This window comes from Sorex fumeus, unplaced genomic scaffold (genome assembly GCF_029834395.1).
Source record: "Sorex fumeus unplaced genomic scaffold, SorFum_2.1 ptg000010l, whole genome shotgun sequence".
Classification (NCBI taxonomy): Eukaryota; Metazoa; Chordata; class Mammalia; order Eulipotyphla; family Soricidae; genus Sorex; species Sorex fumeus.
This window is the reverse complement of record NW_026606067.1, coordinates 1176798-1200826: the sequence shown is the minus strand read 5'-3', so window position 1 is coordinate 1200826 and position 24029 is coordinate 1176798. Positions and strand designations below refer to the sequence as shown.

Below are 24029 nucleotides of genomic sequence, written 5' to 3'. Positions count from 1 at the left end.
ACTGACATATGCTGTCACTCTCACATACACACTGACACGCACAAACACCCGCACAGACATACAAACACACACACACACACACACACACCGACACCGGCAGCCCTTCCATCACGCCCAGACAGACTGCAAACACTCGCACAAGCTCCTTCAGCCCCTGGAAAATGTGATGAGTCAGCAGCACTGGTTTCCAGGCCTGCCCTGAGGTGGGCGGCCCTGAGGTTTGGGCTGCTGGTGTGGGGGAGGGGCAGCCCGGCCTCTGGTGGGGAGCCGGGGGAGACGACACGCCCCCACCCAGCGCCCTCCGGAGCCTCTGAGCTCACACTGAGGGGAGCTGTGGGCCGTGCGTCTTTTCTGGTGCCCAGAAGCTGCCCTGTGTGGGGGAGCCCCAAGTGGGAGCTTCTAGCCTTCTCCCAGGGGGCTTCAGTGAGACTCGGGCCTCCAAAGCGGGGGGGGGGGACGGGGGGCAGTGGGAGGGGCACGGCTGGGTGGCCAGCTCCCGGGGTTCCACACCGCGGGGATCCCGAGTGGGGCTGGGAGCACGTCTGGGAGCTCTGCACAGTGGAGCTGGGTCGGCTCCTGCCTCACAGACCACGGGGCTGGGTGGGCCTCTCCCCTCCCGGACGCCACTGACTTCTCCAGGCAGTGGGGCACGTGGCAGGGTGTCTCCTGCCAGGCACACAGCCTCATGGCTGGCCGTCCACCTGGCCCCCTGGCACCACATCCATGCTCAGTGGCTACCCCCCCCCCAGGAATCCACAGACACCCCCTCACCCCCGTATCAGGTGGAGGCTTCTGGGGGCACCGCCTCCCCTCCTGGCCGCTGGTCTGTGTCCTGGGGACTCGGGGCCTCCTCCCCACGGCCCCCACCACAGGACGTTCCTCCTGGACGTGGGGAGAAGGGGTAGGGAGGGGTCTGTCTGCGCCTTCCCGCCACCTCTGGGCCCCCCGCCAGTCCTGCCTCTCCCCTCCCAGGGCCCCCAGCCCGGGCGGTGGGGGTCAGGCGGGGTGGGAGGCAGCGGCTGCTCCGGCCCTCCTGCCTGCTGTGTGCTGCCAGCCAGCGGGGCAGGGGAGGGCCGTGGGGGGGGGGGTTGGTGTGCAGGCTCCTCCCCACCACCTCCCTACTTTCTGCAGACGCCAGCATGAGGCCCCCAGTGCTGATCTCCGTGCTCCTCTGGCTCCGGGGCTTCTTGGCCAAGGTACGGGGGTCCTGGGGGCAGGCAGGCAGGAGAGAGTGGGTGCCTCACTCCCAGGGCCCACCCAGCCCCTGCGCCCCCTACTCTGTGGGCCCCACAGCTGGTTCGCATTAGGCCTGAGCGGCTCACAAGGGAGGGTGGGGGGGGGGTGAACCCACCAGCAGCATTCACGCCCTGGGGTGACCAGGGGAGGCCTGGGCGGGTCTGGGGCATGTCCCTGAGCGCTGCCCCCACTGCCCCACACCAAGTCCTGCTCCCAATGGTCCCCCTTCCCCGCTGCCCTTTCCCTGCAGGAAGACAATGATGCATGTGGCTCCCTGCCCCCCGGGGACGAGCACCCAGGAGGTAGGTGTCTTTGGGGAGGGTAGGGGGTGGCAGGAGGGCATGGGGTGGGTGTGTGGAGTAGTGCCAACTTCTTTTCTTTGGAGGGAGTTTCCAAAGCCGTGCCCAGGGGGCCCTTCCTGGCGATTCTCAGCCAACTGGGATGGACGGTTGAGTGTGGGGTCCCTAGGAGGCAGTGCCTCTTGGCCCTGTGATGTTGGGGAACCCCAGGAACACCCCTGTTGGTGCTAGGACTGAATGGGGCACAAGGGTGCCTGTCCCCTAACTCCTGTGCCCCAGGGGACACGCCCTCACCCCTGGTGCCGCCTGAGCCCCGGCCCACCTTTCTTTGCTCTGTCGGGGCCGACAGTGGGGTGAGCCTCTGAGCGCGCTCCCCTTTTTTCCAGGACCACCCCTGGAAGTGAACGTCAGCAGCCAGGGGAGGCCCACGAGCCTCTTTCTGAGCTGGGCCTCACCAGAGCCAGGCGCGTCGGGACACGCGCTCCAGCTCACAGCTCTGGGCCCCCCGGGGTCCCCTGAAGGCCGGCAGATCCAGGCCCTTACCAATGCTTCCAGCTTCACCTTCTTGGACCTGGTGCCAGGAAGCCCATACCGCCTGGAGGTCACGGCCCTGCGACCGTGTGGGCAGAACGTCACCGTCACCCTCACGACCCAGACACGTAGGTGGCCCTGGGTGGGGGGAGAACGGCGGGGGTTGGGGGGCGCTGGGCTCAGCCCTGAGCTTGGGGCTCCTGTTCCCCGCGTGCAGCTCCAGCGCCCGTCCACAACCTGCAGCTCCGCCCCGCCGCCAGCCCCGCCAGCCTGGAGGCCACCTGGGACGCTGCCCCCGGCCAGCAGGACAGCCTCCAGCTCCTCCTCCAGCAGCCTGAGTCCCAGACCTGGGCACAGAATGTCACCCTGGCCCCGGGCACTCTGGCTTATACCTTTAGCGACCTCCTGCCGGGGAGCGAGTACGTGGTGGAGGTCACCACTCGGGCTGGCACTCTGAGCGCCAAGACCAGCGCCCAGCAGTGGACAGGTAAGGTGGACACTGGTGCGGCCACGGTTAGCAGCCAAGCCCGGAGAGACGGGCGCAGATCAGAGCCCCATGGCCGGGCACGGGGCTCTGGGCTCCCGCCCTGCAGAGCCGGTGCCCAGTCAGACTCCAGGCCCCTCCTTCCCGCCTGGCTTTCTCTCTCCTCCCTCTAGCCCCAGTGGTCCCCAGTGAGCTGACGATGCGTGCCCTGGGCACCACCGCCCTGCAGGCCTCTTGGAACGGGTCTGAGGGGGCTGCCTGGCTCCACCTGACGCTCAGAGATCCGGGTGGCACCAACCTCACAGTGGTGGCCAGGCGGGGGACCACCAACCACACCTTCCGGCACCTCAGCCCGGGCACCCGCTATGAGCTCACACTGAGAGCAACTGCGGGACCCTATGGAACAGGGGGCCCCAATGCCACCGAGTGGACCTGTGAGTAGTTCCAGGGAAGTGGGGGGAGCCGGCAGAGGCTGATCCCCTGGATAGCACACAAGGCGGGGTTCGCTTGGGGTTCCGGCAGGGGCGAGGCGAGGTTCTCAGGGAATTCCCCTGCCCCCAGGAAAGGGGTTACTGCTTGGGCACTTGTGTGCCGAGTCTGGGCGGGTGCTTTCTGGGCGCTGTGCTCATTGAACGCGTCAGATCATTGAGGGTGGTGGTGGGGAACTGTGGTTTGGAGAGAAAGACCCCCGAGGCCTGTGGCTCAAAGGGTGGGAAGTGGAGTGGACGTGGTCAGATGCCCTGGGCACAGGGGGATGCAGCCCCTTTGGCTCAGAGAAGCACAGTTCCTGAGTCAGTCACCTTGTCTCAAATGGAGGGTGAGGGGCCCCTGAGTTACCACGTGATGGCAGGTGAGGCAGAGCTGCAGGGCCGCGGGGCCCCTGCATGTGTGGTGGGCTCTGCACCCTGCTTCCTCCCAGGGGCAGCCCACGGAGTCGCTGGGTCCAGAGGAGAGCTCATGTGGCCAGGAAGCTGGCACAGGGAGGGTTCTCTGTGGCACTGACAGGGCTTCCTCCTTTCCTCTGCAGACCCCGTTGCCCCCCTGAACCTCAAGCTTGTGCCCCAGCCCCCAGAGCTCTGGGTGGGCTGGCAGGCAGGGCCCGGGGCCCAGGATGGGTACTTGCTGAGGCTCACGGGACAGACGCAGTGGAATGCCTCCCTGGGCCCCTCGGCCCTCAACACTACATTCCCGGGGCCCCTGACCGCTGGTCACTACACTCTGGAGCTGAGGGCTCTGGCGGGGCCCTATCACGCCAGCACCCAGGCCAGTGTGTGGCTGGATGGTGAGTTTGCGCTGATGGGCATTGGGGTGGGGTCCCACCTAGGGGTGCCGGCATAGGGAGAAAGGCAGGTCTTGTCCTCTGGGAACTGAGTCCTGTCCAGAGCCCACAGCTCAGTCTTGTAGCAAGATGGGACGGGGCCCACCTGTGTATGGGGGTGTCTGTGGGGCTGCTGCCTCACATGGAGGGAGTCTGGGCCCCTAGGCTGACATCCCAGCATCTCCCGGTACCCCAGGTCTCTCTCTCTGGGGCTGAAGTCTTGTCTCTCCATACACTTACCAGAGGCTGGAGATGAGCCTTATAGAGCAAGTGTGAGGCCCCAAGTTTGATTCTTGGGCATAGTCCAGCCCTCTGAACATTGCTGGTTTTGTTCTAGTGGTGGCAGGGAAAAGTTGGGTCCCCAACCTCTAGTCGTGGCCCCGGCAAGAAAATCCCCCCTCCCCCAAGTCTCAGGCCACACACAGTGAGGGATGGCCCCCAAGCCCCCTGCCTCCTGGCCCTGTTTCTGGGGGGGTAGGTCTGGGGAGGGGAGGGTCCACTGGGAAGAAGCAGCCCCGGGGTGGCCCCCTTAACCCATGTTCCTCTCTCAGGGCCTCTGCCCCCACAGTCCCTGGAAGTGACTGACAGGGGCAGCCCCTCGGAGCTGGCCATTGGCTGGGCCGCACCCCTGGGGGAGCTGGAAGGCTACGGCGTGGCCTGGCGTCAGGAGGATGACCAGCAGACCCAGGGCAGCCGTATCGACGTGGGTCCAGGAAACACCAGCCTGATTTTGGGGGGCCTCATGCCTGGATCCTGCTATTCCGTGTCTGTGTGGGCCTGGGCAGGGAACAGCAGCTCCAGCACCCAGAGCACCCACGCCTGCACCCGTGAGTTCTGGGGGACCCTGTGGAGCCCAGGCCCTCCCGCATGCAGTTCCATCTCCTGCCAGTGGGCAACGCCCGGCCCCTCTGCACTCTTCAGGCCTGTGAGGGGGGCTGGTTGTGGGGGTCATTTCAACTCCCTGCAAGCATTCACCACCTCCTCCCCCTGAACTGGGCGTCCTCTCTCCCACCAATGCTTAAGGACCGCCTCTTGTTTCTCATCTACGGGGCTAGGTTCTAGGTTAAAGAATAGGAAAGGTTGCTTGTCTAGAAAAGACCGCTAGGGAAACCGCGGCTTTCTGAGTAAGAGATGCCCCAGCTTGGCAGTGGTCACTGTAAGATGCTGGGAAGGTGGGGGAAACTTTTGCCTTCAGCAGGGCCTGTGCTTGAAGGGCCATCTCCTCTGGGCCAGTGTCACACAGCCCGTCAGAGTGCCTCTGTCAGGCACCCAGCTCCCGTCCCACGAGTAAGCAACTTTCCGCCCCGCACAACAGCGCCACGGGGTGTCCGGAGGGGGCAGCACTCTGTGCGGTGTGGATTTTGTGCACCAGGATTCTGCCAGCGGTCCCAGCATGTGGCAGGCGGCTGAACTAAGCAAGGCACTCGAGACGCAAGTCAGTGTCTTGAGCGCGTTATGGTGTGTGATATTTTCAACTTGAAATGGATTTATCAGAACACAGTCGTGGTATAGGTTGACGAAGATCTGTAGATTAACATAATAATGTGGGCGCCCATTAGGATATATAGGTGAACACAGTAATGTAGACACCCAATCACTCCTACGTTGGGTGTAGGAGTCCTACATGGGGTGTGGAATTTCCTTAGACATATAGTCCTTTCTCTCTTTGTCCTATTTCCTAAATAAAACTATTAACTTCTCTCTCTCTCTCTCTCTCTCTCTCTATATATATATATATATATATATATATATATATATATATATATTTCTGCATTTTATCGTGTAACAATGTAAATGACATTGATAGGAATAGGCATGATATATTTGATATGAAAATACAACCTCATTGGTTAATGACGGTGGATATTGGGGGTTTATGGGGTTCAAGATCTTAGAAGGAGTCTTCTGAGAAGGGTCCTTGGAGGAGGAATGTGAGCTGGGTAATGGTAAGGGAGGGGCCCAGAGTCCAGGGTCCTAAGGGGTCTGGGGGTTGCTGGTGGGACTGTGAAAACAGTACCCCCATCCTCAAGGGGCTGCCCCTTGGAAATGAGGTGGTGAGCAGGCCCATGACTTTCTAGAAGCTTCTCTGGAGTGGTGGAGGCCAGGTTTGTGGTGTGGGTTGGTGGCAGCAGCGCTGGAAGGTGTGGGTGTGACCTGCTTTTCCCTGTCTTGTAGTTCCTGCCCCTCCTGCCAACCTGAGCCTGGGATGGTCCTCCCAGCCCCCTGCTCTCACGGCCTCCTGGAGCGCCCCTCCGGGGGGCAGGGACGGCTTCCAGCTGCAACTGTACAGCCTGCGGCCCCTCACCCTGAATACCGAGACCAGACTCGAGGCCGGGGCTCAGAACTTCTCCTGGGCCCAGCTGCCAGCCGGCACCGAGTTCCTGGCGCAGCTGAGGAGCCTGCGGGGCCTGGACGAGAGCAGCAGCGCCAACGCCACGGGCTGGACGCGTGAGTGCCCCTCCCACCTGCCACGGGGATTCTCGGGTGGGCGTATGGCCTTCCCGTGCTGGGGGGCCCGCAGCACCAGGCAGACTCTCGAGGCTCCCCGCACAGCTGGACAGCTGCCCTCTGAGCCGCCTGGCCTGTCACTCCTTCCTGTGGGGCAGTTTGTGGCCATTCCAGCCGGCACCCCGGGTGTTCTGGTAGCCCGGGTGGTTTGCACATTCTCTTTTGTGCCCCTTGAGCCCCTGAGCTTGAGGGGGGTCTCTGTGTCCAGGCACAACAGCCTTTGTTCATTGGCACCTACCCCCTCCCCTCTGCCCCCACGTCCCACTGTGTGCTCTCTTGATATTCCCAGCAAACACAGGGGGAAACTGAGGCCCAGAGAGGGAAAATGATTTGCCTTGGCTCATCAGCCCTCAAAGGGGTCTTGGGCCTTACATCCGGTGTGACCCAGAGCCCATGAGCCCCCTCCCCAGCCAGGCAAGGCAGGGGCGTGGCCTGGATACTGTGGGCCTGGCAGGAGACCTTCCCCCTCGGACCCCAGATCCTGTGTTTCTTGCGAGCTGGCTGTTGGGGCAGAAAGAGACTTGGTGACCTCGAGTACCTTGTCCCTCATTGCAACATCCTGGTTCCATCTAAGGGCCCCTTGGGCATGGGTGTGGGAGACGGGAGACAGGGGTAGGGGTGGGAGGGGAGGTCAGAGCCGAGGCTTGACTTACGCTAGGTGCAACCATGGGTCCCCATTTGTCCCAGGACTGTCAACTTGTTGAAGGGCCGGGCTGTGTGACCCAAGGTCTTGGGGTACAGGTTAAGGGGGACACACCTGTCAGCTCTTCTGAATCCTGCACCCCAACATGGGGATGAGATGTTTGGGGGTAGGCCACACTCAGCCCTGCTCAGGGCTACTCCTGGCTCTGCACTCGGGAGTCACGCGTGGCAGGCTCGGACTTTTTGGGGAGCTGAGGATCAAACTTGGGCTGGCTGTGTGCAAGGCAGACACCCTACCAGCTGTACTTTCTTTCCTGCCCAATGACCTTTTCATTTATTAATCTTTGGGGGCCACACTCGGAGGTTCTGGGGACTATGTGGTGCCAGGGATATAACTTGGGGCTCCTGCCTGCCCACGTGCTCTCGGCCCTGGGGCTCTCCCTGGGGTGCACGACCTTTGGAAACTTTGACTTATCTCAGATACAGCCACATTCGGATCTCAGCCTGGGTGTGGGGGGACACAGTGGGCCCCTAACACCTCCTTTTTTCTTCACTTCACCCCAGTATCTTGCTCTCTCCACAGCCCCCCTTGCCCCAGCTCTGGTGAACGTGACCAGTGAAGGCCCCTCACAGCTGCGGGTCTCCTGGGCTCACAGTCCTGGGGGCCGGGAGGGCTACCAGGTGACCCTGTCCCGGGAGGGCACCCCGGTTGGCACCAGCTCTGTAGAGGCCGAGGTGGGCAGCGTGAGCTTCTCGGATCTGCTCCCTGGCACACAGTACGAGGTGGAGATCGTGTCCTGGGCTGGGCCCCTGCACCAAGCGACCAGCAGCTCTGGCTGGACCTGTGAGTGGGGGCGGGAAGGGCTGCTGGGTGCTCTCCATCACCGGCACTCCGGACTGTCTTTCCCTGCCTGGGGGCCAGTGAGTCCCGGTGTGGTCACCTGCCCACAGGTCTCCCCTGTCTGCCTTCTCTCCTCAGCCCCCATCCTGCCCAATGAATTGCTGGTGTCCATGCAGGCGGGCCAGGCCGTGATCAATCTGGCCTGGGCCGGTGGCCCCTTGGGGCAGGGCCAGTGCCATGCCCGCCTCTCTGAGGGCCAGCGCCTCTCCTGGGAGCAGCCGCTGATGTTGGGCCAGGCCCTCCTGGTCCTGAGGGACCTCACGCCTGGACGCAACCTCTCTCTGTCGGTGCAGTGCCGGGCCGGCCCGCTTGAGGCGGCCACACACCCCGTACTGCTGCCCGTCGGTAAGGTGACCCCTGTCCTGTTCTATCCCTGACCAGCTCCCCCTATAGGCCTAGTGGCATCAGTGCCCCACCCAGCCGGGGGAGACAGCACGGCAGGGCTTTGCAAGTGTGGGGGGGGGCCCGAGTTCCAACCCGGGGGCCCCATACTTCCCTAAACTCCCAGCAGTGGCAGGCAGCTCCTGGACACCCCTGGCTGTGGCTCACTCCGCCACCCCCCAGATAAGCAGATAGATAAATGCCCTTCCCTGGGTGGTTCCGAGAGCCCCCGGTCCAAATGCCATCTTTTTGGGGTGTGCTGACCCTGCCGCCCCATAATGCAAAGCTGTTGGTGCCCCCCACAGAACCCGGCCCTGTGGAGGACGTGCTGTGCCAGCCCAAGGCCACTCGCCTGGCCCTGAACTGGACCCTGCCCACGGGGGACCTGGGTGCCTGCCTGGTGGTGGTGGAGCAGCTAGAGGCAGAGGGCAGCGTGCACCCCGTCTTCCAGGCCAACGTCTCTGGGGCCACCCTGGTGCTGACCGGCCTGGTGCCAGCCACGTCCTACCGCCTCAGCCTCGCTGTGCTGGGCAGGAACGGCCTGTGGAGCCGCACGGTCACCCTGGTGTGCAGCACCGCTGCTGAGGGTGAGCACGGTGGGGGGGGGGGCACCCTGGCGGCCTCCAGTCCCTGTCCCGCAGCCTCCCCACTCCTTGCCTGCCTCATCCTTCATCTGTTCCTGCTTTGAACCCGCGGGCCCCGATTCTTCCAAGACAGTCCCTCCCTTGTTGATCCTTCAGCCCCAGGTCCGGGCAGTGCTGGGGTGGTGCTGGCTGGCCCCTCCCCGGAGACCTGATCTCCCTGCTCCATCTCCAGCCTGGCACCCCCCCGAATTAGCCGCAGCCCCCCAGCTGGAGCCCGGGATGGGGATGGGCGTGGTCATCACGCGAGGCATGTTCGGGAAGGACGACGGGCAGATCCAGTGGTACGGGATCATCGCCACCACCAACAGCTCCTGTGAGTGCTGGAGGGGAGTGGGGGGCTCACTGGGGGCACCCCAACACTGTGCCCGGCACCAGGAAAGGAGACCGAGAACACTCTGCTATTGGGTACGGGTGGGAGCAGGCTAGAGGAGGGGGCGCCCCTCAGGCCACACAGCCCACCCTGCTCCGCCCGTCTCTGTCGTTTCCCAGTGACGCGGCCCCCACCGGAAGCCGTCAACTGTACGTGGTACCACCACTACTACCAAGAACGGGACTCCTACCTGGCCATCCTGCTGCCCAACCCCTTCTACCCGGGGCCCTGGGCTGTGCCCAGGTCCTGGATGGTGCCCGTGGGTACAGAAGACTGTGGCCAAACCCGGGAGATCTGCAACGGGCCGCTCAAGCTGGGTGTCCAGTACCGGTGAGGGCTGAGACTGTCCGTGTCGTCTTTGCATGTTCTTGCTCCAGAGTCCTGCTCTGGCCCGTGTGTCCAGACTGATGAAATGATTCTGAAGGGGCTTCCCAGGGAGCACCAGCTGTTTCCACAGTTTTTTTTTTTTAGGCGGCCACACCTGGCAATGCTCAGGGGTTACTCCTGGCTCTGCACTTAGGAATTACTCCTGATGGTGCTCAGGGGTTGGAGGGGAGGGGCATATGGAATGCCAGGGATCAAACCCGGGTTGGCCTCGTGGAAGCAAATGCTCTACCCACTGTTTACCATCATTCTGGCCCCCACAGTTCTTTCTAACTAAGGAGGGGGGTGTTTGGGGGTTTCACTTGCAGTGCAGTGCCAAGGATTTTAAGGTCTCCATTTGTAAGGCTTCTTGCTCAGTTGTGAGGGGGCCCTCCATCTCATGGGTCTGGGACTCATGACTCGTTCCCTGGAATGGCTTGACCTGTCCCTCCCCAGCAGAGGGTGCCTTTTCTTATCCCCAGGTTTGGCGTTGTGGCCTTTACCAGACACCTTGCTCCTGAGACCACCATGTCCTTCTCAGCCTTCTCAGGTATGGGGTCCCAGGGCCGGGGCTCAGTGCGGGGCTGCTCCTTCAGAGGCCAGCCCCTGGACCCTAGTGGGGGCAGCTCTGTGAGATGCCTAGAGGAGCCAGCACTGGGGACAAAGGTGTCCCTGAAATGGGAGGCCAGTGAGGTGGTTCGCTGCTCCAGGAGTCCCCCCTGCCTCTTCCCGGGCTGTTGCTCTGCCATGGAGGTTCTCAAAGAACACTGGCCAATAGAAACACGGGGAGCGCCCCACGCAGAGCCAGATATATAACTTAAAATTTCCTTGGAGCTACATTAGTGAAAGGTACAAAGAAAAGGGAATTTAAGATTAGCAACATTTTATTTAAATCACGCTATCAGAAATAGCATGTCAACATGTGACCAAGATTTTAAAAATGACATCACCACTGGCATACTTGTTCTTCCCAAGACTTTGACATCCTGGCTGTATCTTAACGTGGAGTGGCTGCATTTCAAGTGCTGCGGGCTGTCCTATGGGGCATGGTTCTAGAAGGTTCAGGAAGCTGAGCTTGACCTCTCCTTTGGAGAGTCAGGCAGGGGTCTCGCTGGAGAGTCTCAGTTTTGGTTCCATTGGTTCCCCTGGAAGCTGTCTCTGGCCTGGACTTGGCGCCTGGGACTTCGGGTGAGGGCAGGGGTGAGCCTCCATTGGGTGAGGTCACTGCTAAGCGTTGCCCTTCCACTGCCCTCTCCTCTACCCCCAGAACCACGGACCAGTGTCCCATGGACAGTGCTGCCCTTCCCAGTGGTGGCGGGTATCGCAGGGGGCAGTATTCTCGTCCTCTGTGCCCTGCTGGGCCTGGTGTGCTGCTGGCGGAGGGTGAAGGGGCAGAGGTGAGTGGAGGAGGGGCCGGAGAGGGGCTGTCTCCCCCAGGAGACCCCCCACAACCTCCTCCACTTCCTTCTTTGCAGGGCAGACAAGAAGCGTTTCTCCCAGGAACTGACGGCTTACAACCTGCGGTGAGACCACCCCTCACCCCCAGTGGGGCACTGCTAGTCTCCAGGGCGGCCAGCACCCTCGTCACAGGGTCACCAGGCCCTTTCTCTAGCTCTGAGAGGGCTCTGCCCACTCAGCTTTCTCTCCCTCCTCCTCTGATTTCTCTCTTCCTTCTCCCCCTTCATCTCCTTCCTCCCCTCTCCTCTCCCCAGTTCCCTCCGGACTATCCTCCCTGCAGCCTTATCTCCCCTGACTAGCCCCTGGGGGTCCTCAGCGCAGCCCTCCTGGCCTCGCTCCCTGCAACAGGTCTGTGCTTTGCTCCCGCTTCTGGTCGTGGCTCCAGGCCCAGCGGACACTGTCCAGTACCCACCCAGCTGGGCAGCCCCACCGCCCCCCGGGGTGATCGCCGTTCCCTCTGCCTGTCCCCTCCGCCCCTCCCTCTGCCACTGGCACGCACGGGGCTCGGAATGTTGGGGCCCCTTGGCCTCAGCGGTCCCCCGCACCCCCAGCAATGCGCGGAGGGCTCCGTCCCGACGCTCAGGGCCGGGGGTCCCCTTCCTCCTCTCCCACCAGGCGGACCCATCGGCCCATCCCGCTGCACAGCTTCCGCCAGAGCGTCGAGGCCAAGAGTGCGCATGCGAACCAGGCCTTTTTCCAGGAGTTTGAGGTAGCCGAGCCCCCGCCAGCGGGCGGAGAACCCCGACGGGGAGGGGAGCAGCCCTAGCCCTGTCCCTGCCCTGGGGTGTCTGTGTGGCCTCAGCCCCCAGGCCTGCTCCCCGTCTGCACAGGAGCTGAAGGAGGTGGGCAGGGAGCAGCCCAGGTTGGAGGCCCAGCATCCTGCCAACGCCGCCAAGAACCGTTACCCGCATGTGCTGCCCTGTGAGTGCCGAGGGTGGGGCGCTAGCCTGTGAGGGGGCGGGGCGGCGCGGGGCGGGGCCGGGCCCGAGTAGGCGGGCCCTGGGTGGGCGGGCCCTGGGTGGGCGGGGCCTATGTGGGCCGGGGCGGGGCCTGCTTGAGCCTGACCCTGAATGGCGTCTTTCATCTGCAGATGACCATTCGCGGGTTAGGCTGGCCCAGCTGGAAGGGGAGCCCCACTCTGACTACATCAATGCCAATTTCATCCCGGTAAGGGCCACCATGAGCTGGGGGGGGGGGCAGGGAAGTCCACTGGAGAGTTGGTTTGCCATGCACACTGCCCCATCCTCACCAGAATCCTGCCCACCATCACCACCAGCTGTATTTCTTTAGGATGATCCAAAGCATTTCTTTTCTTTCCTTTCCCTTTCCTTTCTTGTTCCTTTTCTTTCCTTTCCCCAGTGGTGCTGGGGAATCAAACTGAGGGCCTCAGACATGCAAGGCAAGTATTGTGTGGCTGAGCTCCACCTTGGTCAGTCCTCAGTATTGAGCCTGTGCTGTGTTAAATGGGCGCAGGAGGCAGGGCTGGCCTGAGGCAGCCATAATCTGCACCCTAGAAGGGGCACATCTGCCATGCAGTGACCAGTTCTGTAATAAGGAAAGAAGGATGGTGCCCAGGACATGCTTAAGAGGAGAAATTTGGTCTACCTGAGAAATCAAGACAGTCTTCTTGGAAAAGGAGGAATTCTATGTCAGAGGATGAGAGGAGTCTTGAAAGAGAAAGAGGGGAAGGACTTTAGGCCAGTGGATGAGATGGGCTAGAAAAGGGCTGGAGTCCAGCCGATGGACTCTGTGTGGGGAGCCGGGAAATGATCTGCAGACGGGAGCAGCCTGTGTGATTTCAGGAAGGCTGACTTGAAGCTCCTGGGACCTGGGACACGTCATGTCCCTGGGATGTCCATGAGTTTGTCTTGTCCCTTCCGGGTGAGGTCTCAGAAGTACCCCCCCCCCCCCCACCACCACTGCTGGACCATGTGCCTGCACACACATGAACACATGAATATGTGCACAGGGTCTGGGAGAGCACCTGCGGGAGCCCTGGAACCTAGGTGCCGCCTGCCACCATGTGCCCTTCCCCGCCCCGCAGGGGCATGCCCACCCGCAGGAGTTCATCGCCACCCAGGGACCTCTCAAGAGGACGCTGGAGGATTTCTGGCGGCTGGTATGGGAGCAGCAAATTCACATGATCGTCATGCTGACAGTGGGCATGGAGAACGGCAGGGTGAGCTCGGCGCACCGCCCCCAGTGGCCACCAGGGGGCACCCGAGTCCCCCTCCTGGGGAGGACCAGCAGGAGGGAGGCCCGTGAGGAGGTGGGGAAGGGTCCTCAGGGCCCTCCAGTCTGGGGCTATGAACGGGAACGGGTGCTGCAGCCCCCAACTGGACTCTGCTTCCTCTGGTCTCTGCCGTTCCTCAATGTTCTTGTTCTAGAAGAAGGGGCAGAGACGGGGTGAGTATCGCCACAGGAGAGACCACGGCACCCCGCCTTCCCACAATTGCGGGTGCCTCCTCTGCGCCCTACTCCACACAGAACCCAGGGTTCAGGGAGCCCAGAGGACTGGCCGGCTGGCCTCACATGAGGGCCAGTGCTGCCCAGAGAGCTCGGGGCTGTGGGGGGCTGGGCAAGGGTGCTGCCATCTGACTGGCGGGGACTTGGGCTTCTGGAGAAGGTTCAGGACTGCAGCTGAGACAGAAAGGGGGCGGTGGGGAGGAGTCCCCCGAGGCAGCCTTTCCCTCTTGGTCCCTCTGACCTAGGTGCTGTGTGAGCATTACTGGCCTGCTGACCCCAACCCTGTCACCCACGGGCACATCACTGTCCACCTCCTGGCCGAGGAGCCCGAGGATGAGTGGACCAGGCGAGAATTCCAGCTGCAGCATGTGCGTGCCCAGGGAGGGCAGGGCTTTGGGGCAGGGTCTCTCCTGGAGTGGGTATTGGAAACCCCCAGCCCTGTCAAGAACCGGGTGGCCACGGAAGCGGACAGTTTCCCGAGGTAGAGCAAGACGAGCTGGCATCATCTCTGCTCACTCCCAGCTCCTCTCCACCTGCCTCCTTCAGTTCTGGCTCCCAGGGGGATCCTGTTCCCATCTACTCTGCCTGGGTATTCCCCAGAGGGTGCTCCCTGCAGACTGACGGGGGAGGCAGCACCTTAACTCAGAGATCTGGGGCCATCTGAAGCGCTGAGTGGGTATCCTGCGATGTGGCAGACGGGGAAGCCTCCCACCCCTCTGTGCTCCCCCTCCCATCCCCCACAGAGCACCCACCAACAAGAGCGCAGGGTGAAGCAACTGCAGTTCACCACTTGGCCTGACCACGGTGTGCCGGAAGCCCCCACGCCCCTGCTGGCTTTCACTGAGCTGGTCCGGACGCAGGCCCGAGCCTCCCAAGGCACCGGGCCCATCCTGGTGCACTGCAGGTGCGGCCCAGAGGGAGGTGGGGCGTCGGTGGGGTCCTGTCTGGGCGCCCTCCTTGCCGCCTGCCCACCCCGCCCCCGACTGTACCCACAGTGCCGGCGTGGGCCGCACAGGGACTTTCGTGGCGCTGCTGAGGTTGCTGCAGCAGCTGGAGGAGGAGCAGACGGTGGATGTGTTCAACGCCGTGTACGCTCTGCGCATGCACCGGCCCCTCATGATCCAGACCCCGGTGAGGCAGGCAGGACCCCCAGGGAGGGGTCCCTCCTGCTCCCTCCTGCCCGATCCTGCTCTGCTGGTTGGGTTAGAAAAGCTCCCCAGTGGCAGGCTGGAGCGGTTGCACAGTGGGGGAGGGCACTTGCCTTGCATGCAGCCGACCCGGGTTTGATCCCTGGCATCTCACATGGTCCACTGAGCACTGTCAGGAGTAATTGCCATGTATAGAGCCAGGAGTAAGTCCTGAGTATTGCTAGGTGGGACCCAAAAAACAAAAGAAAAGAAAAAAAGAAAAAGAACATCTGCCCAGTGCACCCCCCCACCCCCAAGCCCTGCCGCGTGCTGACTCCCTCCTATCTCCAGAGCCAGTATATCTTCCTGCACAGCTGTCTCCTGAACAAGATCCTGGAAGGGCCCCCCAACACCTCTGAGTAAGTCCCCAGGGCCCTGGCATGGTGGGGGCACAGGGTGCCTGTCACCCCCCCCCCTCGTCAGTCTCCTGAACTCTGTCCATGGCCAGAGCCGAGAAAAGGGGCAGTCAGAGTTGGGGTCCCTCTCACGGCCCCCGCTGCTGGTCCGAGCCCATCCCAGTAGCCAGCTTCGAGCAGGCCTGTGCCAAGAGGGCGGCCCACGCCAACGCAGGCTTCGTGAAGGAGTATAAGGTGGGTACCGAGTGTGTGTGTGTCGGGGGGAGGGCGGGAGGTCACTGTGAGAGGCCACTGCGGGCAAGCCTTAGGGTGCCATGTCCACCCCCAGCTCCTGCTGCAGGCCATCCAGGACCAGACTCACTGCCCCATGCCCCCTCCTGGCTACGAGCAGGACCTGGTCCCCTGTGAGTGCACGGGTGGATGGGTGGGTGAGTGGGTGGGCTGGGAGCGGACCCGGGGCCTGGTCTGGGGGTGCTGTGGTCACCCACTCTCCCGGCCCTCCCCCATTCTCCAGATGCCCATTGTCCAGGACGCTTTGTTTCGGAAGAGAGGGGGCAGCAGAAGGAGGCCCCCCCCGGAGGGTCGCCCGAGGCCTGGCTTTTCCCTGTGAGTAGACCCTCCCCATGCCCGCTCTGCCCGCTCTGCCTGCTGTGCTCCCTGCCATCGCCACCACCAGGTGCCAACTGGGCTGTGCTCTGCAGGGGGGCATTTCCGGCCATGATCACGTGGTGCTGACCGGGCCTTCCCGGCCCCAGGAGCTGTGGGAGCTGGTATGGGAGCACGGGGCCCATGTGCTGGTCTCCCTGTGCCCGCCCGACGCTGGGGACAAGGTGAGGGGCGGGTGGCAGCGGGGAGTCCCCGGGGTGTGGGGCTCGGGGGCCCCCCGGGGGTGGCAGCCTGCAGTGTGGCCATGCCCCACAGGAGTTCTGGCCAAGCGAGAGTCAGCCCGTGGTCCTCCCCAACATGGTCACCGTGCACTGGGTGACTGAGAGCAGCGCATCGGGCTGGCCCTGCACCCTCCTGCGAGTCTGTCATGTAGGTGTGGGTTGTGGGGGGGGCGGGGGGGCTTCCAGCTGCACCCCAAGCCCCATGCCTCGTCCTGCCTGCAGGGGCTGAGCGGAACGGAGAGGCAGGTCCAGTGGCTGCAGATGCCCAGCGCAGAGCCGGGCCAGGAGCTCCCCGTGCCCACCCTGCTGGCCTTCCTGACGGCCGTGGACTGCTGCTGCTCTCAGGACCAGAAGAAGCCACACACCCTACTCAGCCACTCCAGGTGCGGGCGGGGGCCAGTCGGGAGCCCAGCCCCACAGTGACCAACCTGGGCCTCAGCGCTTAGGGATAAGTTGTATTTTCTGTTTTATTTTGGGGGGGGAACACCACCGCTGTATCCTTGGGGTACCCCCAGATTGGTGCTTGGGCACTCTGAGGTGGCCGGACCAGAGCCTGGGGGCCTGGGTGTCCTTGGAGCCTCTCCCTGCCCTGGCATGAGATGACTTTCAGAGCTCGGGCCGGCTGGCACAGAGAGGCAGGGCTCCTTCCCAGCTCCCAGACTCGGGGTGGGCCGCCCCTCCCCCACAGCCCCCCAACTCTGGGTCCATTGCAGCAAGGGCACAGCACAGCTGACCACCTTCCTGGCTCTGGATCGGCTGTTGCAGCAGGCAGGGGCGGACTGCACTGTGGACGTTTTCAGCGTGGCCTTGCAGCAGTCACAGGCCTGTGGCCTCATGACCCCCACGCTGGTAAGGGGCCCCAGGGGTCCTGTTAGGGGAAGAGGTTGGGGGTTGCCTATGGGCAAGGTGCCGTGGCGGGGCGCTGTGGCCAGGCCGTGCCCCGGAGCCTGAGGTTGAGGAGAGACCCAGGCCGGCAGGGCAAGGCTCCTTCCCATGTCTGTCCCCAGGAGCAGTACATCGACCTCTACAAGTGCCTATGCAGTGCGCTGGTGGACAGGCTGGGCTAGCGGGAGCAGAAGAGGCCCGAGCCTGTCGTGGAGGGGGTGGGGGGCAGTTGGCATCCCGGGATGGTGCAGGCCCTGTGCTGTGCCAGGTGGTACCGGGGAATAAAGAACATGGGCCAGCCCGAGTCTGGTTTGTGTTCTGCGCCGGCCTTGGAGCGGGAAGGAAGTTGCCGCAGGAGCCAGAGAGATGGGGCAGCAGGGAGGGCACTCGCCTTGTCTGCCACCACCTGGGTTTGATTCCTGCACCCTGTAGGGCCCTGCCAGAAATGACCCTGAAGCACAGAGCCAGGAGTAACCCCTGGCATCATAGGTTGTGCCTCCCCAGTGCCTGCAAAGAAACCATTGTAAAGGGGAGCTGATCACAGGGGCCAGCACTCCTGCCCGACCCCCAATCCCCACGCCCCTCTGGGCCCCTTCTCCCTGTGTTCCAGTTTCTCAGTTTCCTCTTGTCATCACTCTAGTGCTGAGATGGTGCCCTGGCTGAGCAATCCCATTACTCAGGGTCTCCCCACCCCTCCTGGGACCTGCTTTTCCCTGCTTATCTCGGCCACCCTGGCCTCTGTGTACTCGCTGTACCCCCAGAAGTCATCTTCAGCCACCCTGCACCCGAGCTGGCAGGGAAGGAGTTGGAGGAGGAGCTGGCAGAGCACCTCGTTTTTCTCCTGCCCTCGCTCCTGCCTTCCCATGTAGGAAGGAGGTGGGAGAGGAAGCAGGAAGTCCAGGGCAGAGACCTGGAAAGGGGCTGCAGCAGAGGTGAGGGGTGGGGGAGCTGTCTGTCCCTGGGAGGCAAGCTGTCTCCCCCATCAGACTACAGGGCTCTGGACACAGTGTCCCAGCGGCTCACACTCATGGCCCTGAAATGACTACAGTCCCCAGAGGGAGGAGGGGTCCAGAGTGGGGGGCGGGGGAGCTTTCTGCTTCGTCTGTCTTCCCAGAATGAGGTTGGTTTCCTCTCCCCCAGGAGGATTGGGGTCACCTCCTCTTCATAATGCAGTTCTGAGTGTGGGTCCAATAGGAAAAGTGTTCATTGTCACTTACTATCAGAGAAATGCAAATTAAAATGACAGTGAGGTATCACCTCACACCAGGGAGAATGGTGGGTATCAAAGAGACGGGACAACCAGTGTTGTTGGGACGTGGGGAAAAAGGAGCCTTTATTCGCTCTGGGGGAAGTTTGTCTGGGTCAGTCCCTCTGGAAAACAACATGCAGGGTCCAGGGCCTGAGAGACCATACAGGGGTTAAGGCATTTGTTAGGTAACACTAACAGTTTGGATTACAAAGTTGCTACTTTCATCACCATACATGCAGCTGGCTCAGGGTTGATCCACAGTACTGGATAGGGTCTCCCAAGCCCCACCAGGAGTGACCCCTGAGCACAAAGCCAGGAGTGCGCCTTGACCACAGCCAGGTGTGTTCACCTCCAAATGAAGATTTCTACAAAGATTAGAATAGAGTTTCCATATGACCCATCTACTGCCTCCCACCCCCAGCACACAAACAATGCTTTAAAAAGGATATATGCACGCCTATGTCCATTGCCGCCCAAATGTCCAACAGCGGATGAATGGATCAAGAAGTGATGGTATAGGTACGGAGTGAAATACTACTCAGCTGTAAGAAAAGATGAAACCCTGCAGTTTGCGGCAGTGCGGAGGAAACTGGGAGGTGTCTTATTCGGGGAAATACATCAGAGGAAGAAGGACGGATGCGGGATGGCCCCACTCATCTATGGCACAGAAACAGTGCAAAGGAACAGGCTGTATTGACAGAGCCTAACCCTTGGTGCCGGTTGACAAACCTGACATTACCAAGCGGTGTTGGGGGACAGATAAGGATGAGGTGGAATAAAGGGGACACAGGGGCAGAGGTGGACAGTCCTGGGCAGTTTGATGGTGATGAAAGTAGCAACTTTGTAATCCAAACTGTCAGTGTTACCTAAACGGTAACTCCCCTCCTCCAGAAAAATACCCAACAACCTTAAAAAGCAAACCCAAAAACTTTCCCAAATCTTGGACCCAATAATGACCCCCCAAGTCAAGGACTCAACTTAGTGTCCCAAGGCCACCATGGGGGGCTGCTGCTGAAGTCACCTTGGGTTCAGCCCCAGCTCCTCCAAGGTCCCTCATGTGGGAGCTTTGGGAAGGGGGCGGCCGGGGTCAAAGTTATGGGGGGGTGTGAGTGAGGTGGGAAAGTGCAGCCTCCAAGGCCATTTGGGCTCTCATTTGTGGATCTTTCTAGAAATGGTAGCCAGGCTGACCTCTGCCTATGGTCGGGACATTCAGGGCTGTGGCCCCTGCTGCAGATCGGGGTCAAGATCAGGGGGTTTTCGGAGCCAGCGAGGTGCTCCTCAATCCCTGGGGATGGGTGGGTGGCCAGCAGAGGACTGGAAGAGAAGGCTGCTTCGGGGCTCTGGGATCTGGGGGTGGGCGAGAAGCAGCCTGGCTGCCTGCGGGGTCTTCAGACTCCGTGTTTTCTCTCGGATGACCCTGGGAGAGGACGAACGGAGACGCAGACCGCTGGCTCTGTGCGGGGGCTCCGCGCGGCCGACCGGGAGAGGCCAGAGAGCGCAAAGCTGCGCGCAGGCCCCAGGGCCAGCGGGCCTGGCGTGAGGGAACCCGGGCTGGACCCCAGCCGGAGCCACCTGCCGCCCGTACCGGGAGGTACCGCAGGACCGAGACCAGCTCTGACCTGCAGGTGGCGCCCGACGGCTGACTTTCAGACCGCGGGGCCAGCGGCGCAGTCCCCGGGCGCACGCAGCAGCCGCGCCAGGCCGGGGTCAGGATCAAGGTGATCCCCCACCAGCACCCCACAATCACCCCCTCCTTAGGCTGCAGCCTACGTTCTCTCGGGGGGTGGCACCCTGATACTTGGTGGCCGCGCAAGCTGGTTACTGCGAAGGCACCGCATTGCCCACCCAGCGCCCCGTGCGCGCTGCAGCAGAACTCCCGGGAAAGCCCCTCACTCCCGTCCCCCAACCCCCCCACCCCCGCCCAAGACTGGAGTGAGGAGCCCCCCACCCCGAGCTCCAGCCCTGGGCTGCCGCCATCCGCGGTGTGACCTTGATCAAGCCTATCCCGTCTCCCGTGGAAAACGTGGGAAATGGATGGGGAGGGGTCCCCGGGGGACAGGGTGCACAGAGGGTCCCCGCCCGGCCCGGGACGGTCCCCAGGGCTGAGGGTCGTCGTGAGCCCCCTAGCCCGGGCTGAGCTCTGGCTGCAAGCAAATACAGGTCCTGGGTGCCCTTGGGGTTCCTTGGCTTTCTCCTTTTTTTTTCCCCCTGGATGAAGTTCCTGCCAGCTAGGAGGCAGGAGGGAAGCCGGAGCCGCATAGAAAGTTTCCTTGACTCCTCCTCCGCGGTGTCTCCCTCCCTTGCCAAGCCCAGCCCGTGAAACCGAATCGCGGAGATCGCTCCACAATGCCTGGCCCTCGCTGACGCGCGGCCGCTCCCGCCGCCGCCGCCGCCGCCCCGCACAGCCCCGGGGCCGGTGTCCTCGGACGGCGCCCCCGCCCCGCCGCAGGTGCCCCCGCCGCGCCCGCCGCGCCCGCCGCGATGGCCCGCGCGCCCCGGCTCTGCGCGCTCTGGTTGTGCGCCACGCTCTGCGCCTCTGCCGGCGCCCCCCAGCCCGGCGCGCCGCCGCCCGCCGCCTGCCCCGGCCCCTGCCACTGCCAGCGGGACGGTCTCCTGCTGGCGGCCGACTGCTCCGAGCTCGGGCTGACCGCCGTGCCCGGCGACCTGCACCCCCTGACGGCTTACCTGTGAGTACGCGCCGCGCCAGCCGCTCGCCACCTGCCCCCCGCACGCCCCGGCTGCTGCGTAGTCGGGGAGGGCTCGTTCCCTTTCCCGGGGGACCCGCGGGAGCTGGGGAGACCAGAGGGTCTGAGAAGCGGAGGCCAGATGAGTAGCAGAGCTGTCCCCGGCCGAGTTCGGGGGCTTGTGGGCAGCGCGGGGAGCTCAGGCGGGGTCTCCGCGCCCCGCTCCTGCCTGCCTCCTGCTGCGGAGTCTGGTGAAGCCAACCGGGACTGGGCCGAAGCCAAGCGACGGGGCTAGGGGAGCGGCGGGGAGTGCGGGACTCAAGACCCGCAGCCGAGCTGCGGCTCCAGGCGGGGTGTCTTTGGTGCGTGTGTCGCTCGGACCGGGAGACGCGCCTTTCCCATTCTTGTCTCCCGGAGACGGAGCCTGCCAACACCTCCCCGAGGACCCTCTGCTCGTCCTCGTCTCCCTGAAGTCGGGTCCCCAGCAGCCCCATGGGCTACACTTATTTGTGGGTAGGTGCGTGGCTGCAAACCATGCCCCGTTCTCCGTCTGAGTTGGGGTGAGAGGAAGGGGACCCAGTGGCCTCCCCACATCCTCTCTGAACTGTGGGGCTGAGGATCTTAGACCCTCAAGAACTCTTATCCCTCAGAACCCCTGACACCCTGTCGTGTGCAAGGAAGTTGGTGGGGAGTGGGGTCATCTCCCCAGGAGGTGTCCCCCAGAAACTTTTGACATGCTTTAAGCTTTCCAGCTTAGCACCATCCTCAGTGAGAGGGAATCCACTGGTTTGTCTGGGAGAGTCCAGGCACGGAGGTGGAAGTGGGGTGAACTCAGCCCTTCCAATCTCCCCTATCCCAAAGGGGGTATCCCCTCACTTCATATTCCAGGAGGACCAGTGGGACCCTTCACAGCCCAGGGGCAAACCTGAGGGTTGGGGTGAACACTATGAACTGAGCTGTGGGGACTGCAGGGGTTCCCCAGGCTCCGGGAACCCCATCACCTGGCTGCTGCCTCAGCTCCACCCAGGACAGCTTATTTGTAGCTATTTTCTATAAAGGGATCAGGACCCTGTTTCATGTATTGTGGGGTGACTTGGCAGAGACACTTGGAAATGGTTTCTGTGGTGATTTGCTCTGGGGGAGCAGAAAATGGGGTTTCTCCTGGTTTGAGGGGCAAGAGAAGATGGAGTCTTCCAGAGATTCCTCCGGCCAAACTTCTCTGCCGGCACCTGTTTTCCTAGAGGAAGCTTCTGGAAGGACTTGGTGGAAGAGGAGAGCCATACTTGTCTATATCTTAGCTGGGGTTCCCACTGCCTGCCACCTCACCTGCAGCGGGGACACCCACCTTTGGTTTGAGGGGGTGGCATTTTCAGAGCTGGTCTTGCACACCTGGGGGGATGCGGAAAACTTGATTACCAGCACCTTTGAGAGTGGGGTGGGTCTAGTCCGGATGGGCATCCGGGTGGGAGCAGGGAGAGTCATATCCCAAAGTGGGCTCTGGCAGGGTGCCCCCCAGGTGTGTAGGAGAGGGTTGGAGGGTGGTGGTTTGGAGAGGGGCCTTTGCACTGCCCACTCAGCAGGGAAGATCCCCCTTCACTACTTTCCGGGGCTGGAAGTGCCCAGCTTGGCCCCCCACACACCCCAGCACCCACATACAGGGCTGCAGCAGTGGCAAAACCAGCTTGTCTCTAGGGGGCATCCCCAGCCATCGCTCCTTCCTCTCCCTGAACCCCTCGAAGCCTCCTTCTCTGGTGGTTGAGGGAAGAGGGAGATGCCTCCTGGGGCGGAGGGCTCTGGGAGAGGGACCAGGAGCCCGGAGTGGGTGGGTCAATGACCAGTGGGCTCTGGGATCTGCACCAGGAACCCTGGGGTTGTGTGTGGGGCACAGTGGACTCTTCAGTGAGAGGTGAAGGGAAAGACTGAGCCATCTGTGGGTGCTGCAGGCAGCAGGCAGAGCCTCTGGGAGATGAGGCGCCAGAAGCATGGGGGTGCAGAGACTTAGAGGCTGCTTGTGACCCCCTCACCCTCACAAAGAGTGGCATCCCTCGGCTGCCCAGCTCACTGGTGTCTCCAGCCCGGGGCTCCAGGTTGGACGGACAGACGCCTCCTCCCCTGCGTCTCTGTTCACATCTCCAGAGACCTGCGGGGGGCCCATGGAGCCACACTGTGATCGGGTTGCTCCCTCAAGTGACGTCTGTTCTGGGACCTGTCTGGGGAGATGGAGCCTCTGGTCCTGGACTGGGTCAGTGGGTGGGGGGGACCAGAGGCGAGGCCCCTCTCTAGCCCATCCCAGGTCCACACAGAGCAGTGCAGAGAACGCCCCAAATTTTCTCTGAGCAGGAGACTCCAGGGAGCACCTCCAAGCCCCTGGGAGTGCTGTCGGGAGCAGACGGGGCTTCAGGCTGTCACGGCAGGCTCTTATGTGGGCGCTGCTCTCTGACACCATCTCTGCCACCTGGGCTGAGGGGCCGGCCACCTCCTGGTAGGTGCCCAGTCAGAACACACACCCCACTGTCAAGCAGGAGGACCACTGCGTGTGTGAAAATGTGTGTGAATGTGAGTGAATGTGTGTATGAGCGTGTGAATGTTTATGTGTGCATGAGTGTGTTGTGTGAATGTGTGTAAACATGTGGCATGTATATGAGTGTGTGCAAATGTGTGTATAAGTATGTGGTTGTATGCATGGATATCTGAATGAGTGTGTTTGTATGTATGACTGTGTGTGAGTGTGTGTTGAGTGTGTGAATGTGACTGTGAGTGTGTTTGTATTGAGTGCTTATGTGAATGTGTGAGTTTGTGTAAGTGTGTGTATGAGTGTGTATGTGAGTGTCTGGGTATGTGAGTGTGTGTGAGGTGAGTGTTTGTGTGAGTGTATGTGTGTATGAGTGTGTGTGCACATATGAGTGTTGTGTGAGTGTTTGGGTATGTGTGTGAGGTGGGTATGTGAGTGTGTGTATGAGTGTGTGTTTGTGTGAGTATATGAATGTGTGAATGTGTGTATGAATATGTGTGTGTTTGTGTGTATATGAGTATGTGTGGGTGTATGTTTGTCTGTGTCTGTGTGTCTGTGTGTGAGTGTGTGAATGTGAGAATTTGTGTGAGTGTGTGTGCATGAGTGTGTGTCTGAGTGTTATCTGAGTGAGTGTGTGAGTGTGTGCAAGTGTGTGTTTGTGTGTGTCT

General features: G+C 62.1%; 3 protein-coding genes across 3 annotated transcripts in view; 2 read left to right on the top strand and 1 right to left on the bottom strand.

The window, feature by feature from the left end:
• Window positions 1–20873, bottom strand: part of PTPN7 (protein tyrosine phosphatase non-receptor type 7) — a 37309-nt gene extending 16436 nt beyond the window's left edge. The window contains exon 1 of the mRNA XM_056110588.1: window positions 20851–20873. The gene's annotated coding sequence lies outside the window, so the exon portion shown is untranslated. The remainder of the gene's footprint in view (window positions 1–20850) is intronic.
• Window positions 1140–17134, top strand: LOC130019912 (receptor-type tyrosine-protein phosphatase V-like). The gene is made up of 33 exons (XM_056110524.1): window positions 1140–1196; window positions 1487–1538; window positions 1922–2194; window positions 2284–2553; window positions 2724–2984; window positions 3578–3832; window positions 4420–4695; window positions 6044–6316; window positions 7602–7862; window positions 7998–8264; window positions 8606–8887; window positions 9117–9257; window positions 9434–9644; window positions 10160–10227; window positions 10945–11074; window positions 11153–11200; window positions 11751–11844; window positions 11966–12056; window positions 12226–12302; window positions 13180–13314; window positions 13847–13969; window positions 14345–14505; window positions 14597–14732; window positions 15080–15147; window positions 15259–15265; window positions 15298–15378; window positions 15473–15548; window positions 15659–15750; window positions 15846–15974; window positions 16066–16179; window positions 16254–16414; window positions 16745–16880; window positions 17039–17134. Exons 1-33 carry the CDS (start codon window positions 1140–1142, stop codon window positions 17096–17098), a joined length of 4866 nt encoding a protein of 1621 aa, XP_055966499.1. The 3' UTR covers window positions 17099–17134.
• LGR6 (leucine rich repeat containing G protein-coupled receptor 6) overlaps window positions 20647–24029 on the top strand; it is a 121574-nt gene continuing 118191 nt past the window's right edge. The window contains exon 1 of the mRNA XM_056110523.1: window positions 20647–20852. Within this exon, the coding sequence (XP_055966498.1) occupies window positions 20647–20852 (206 nt within the window). The remainder of the gene's footprint in view (window positions 20853–24029) is intronic.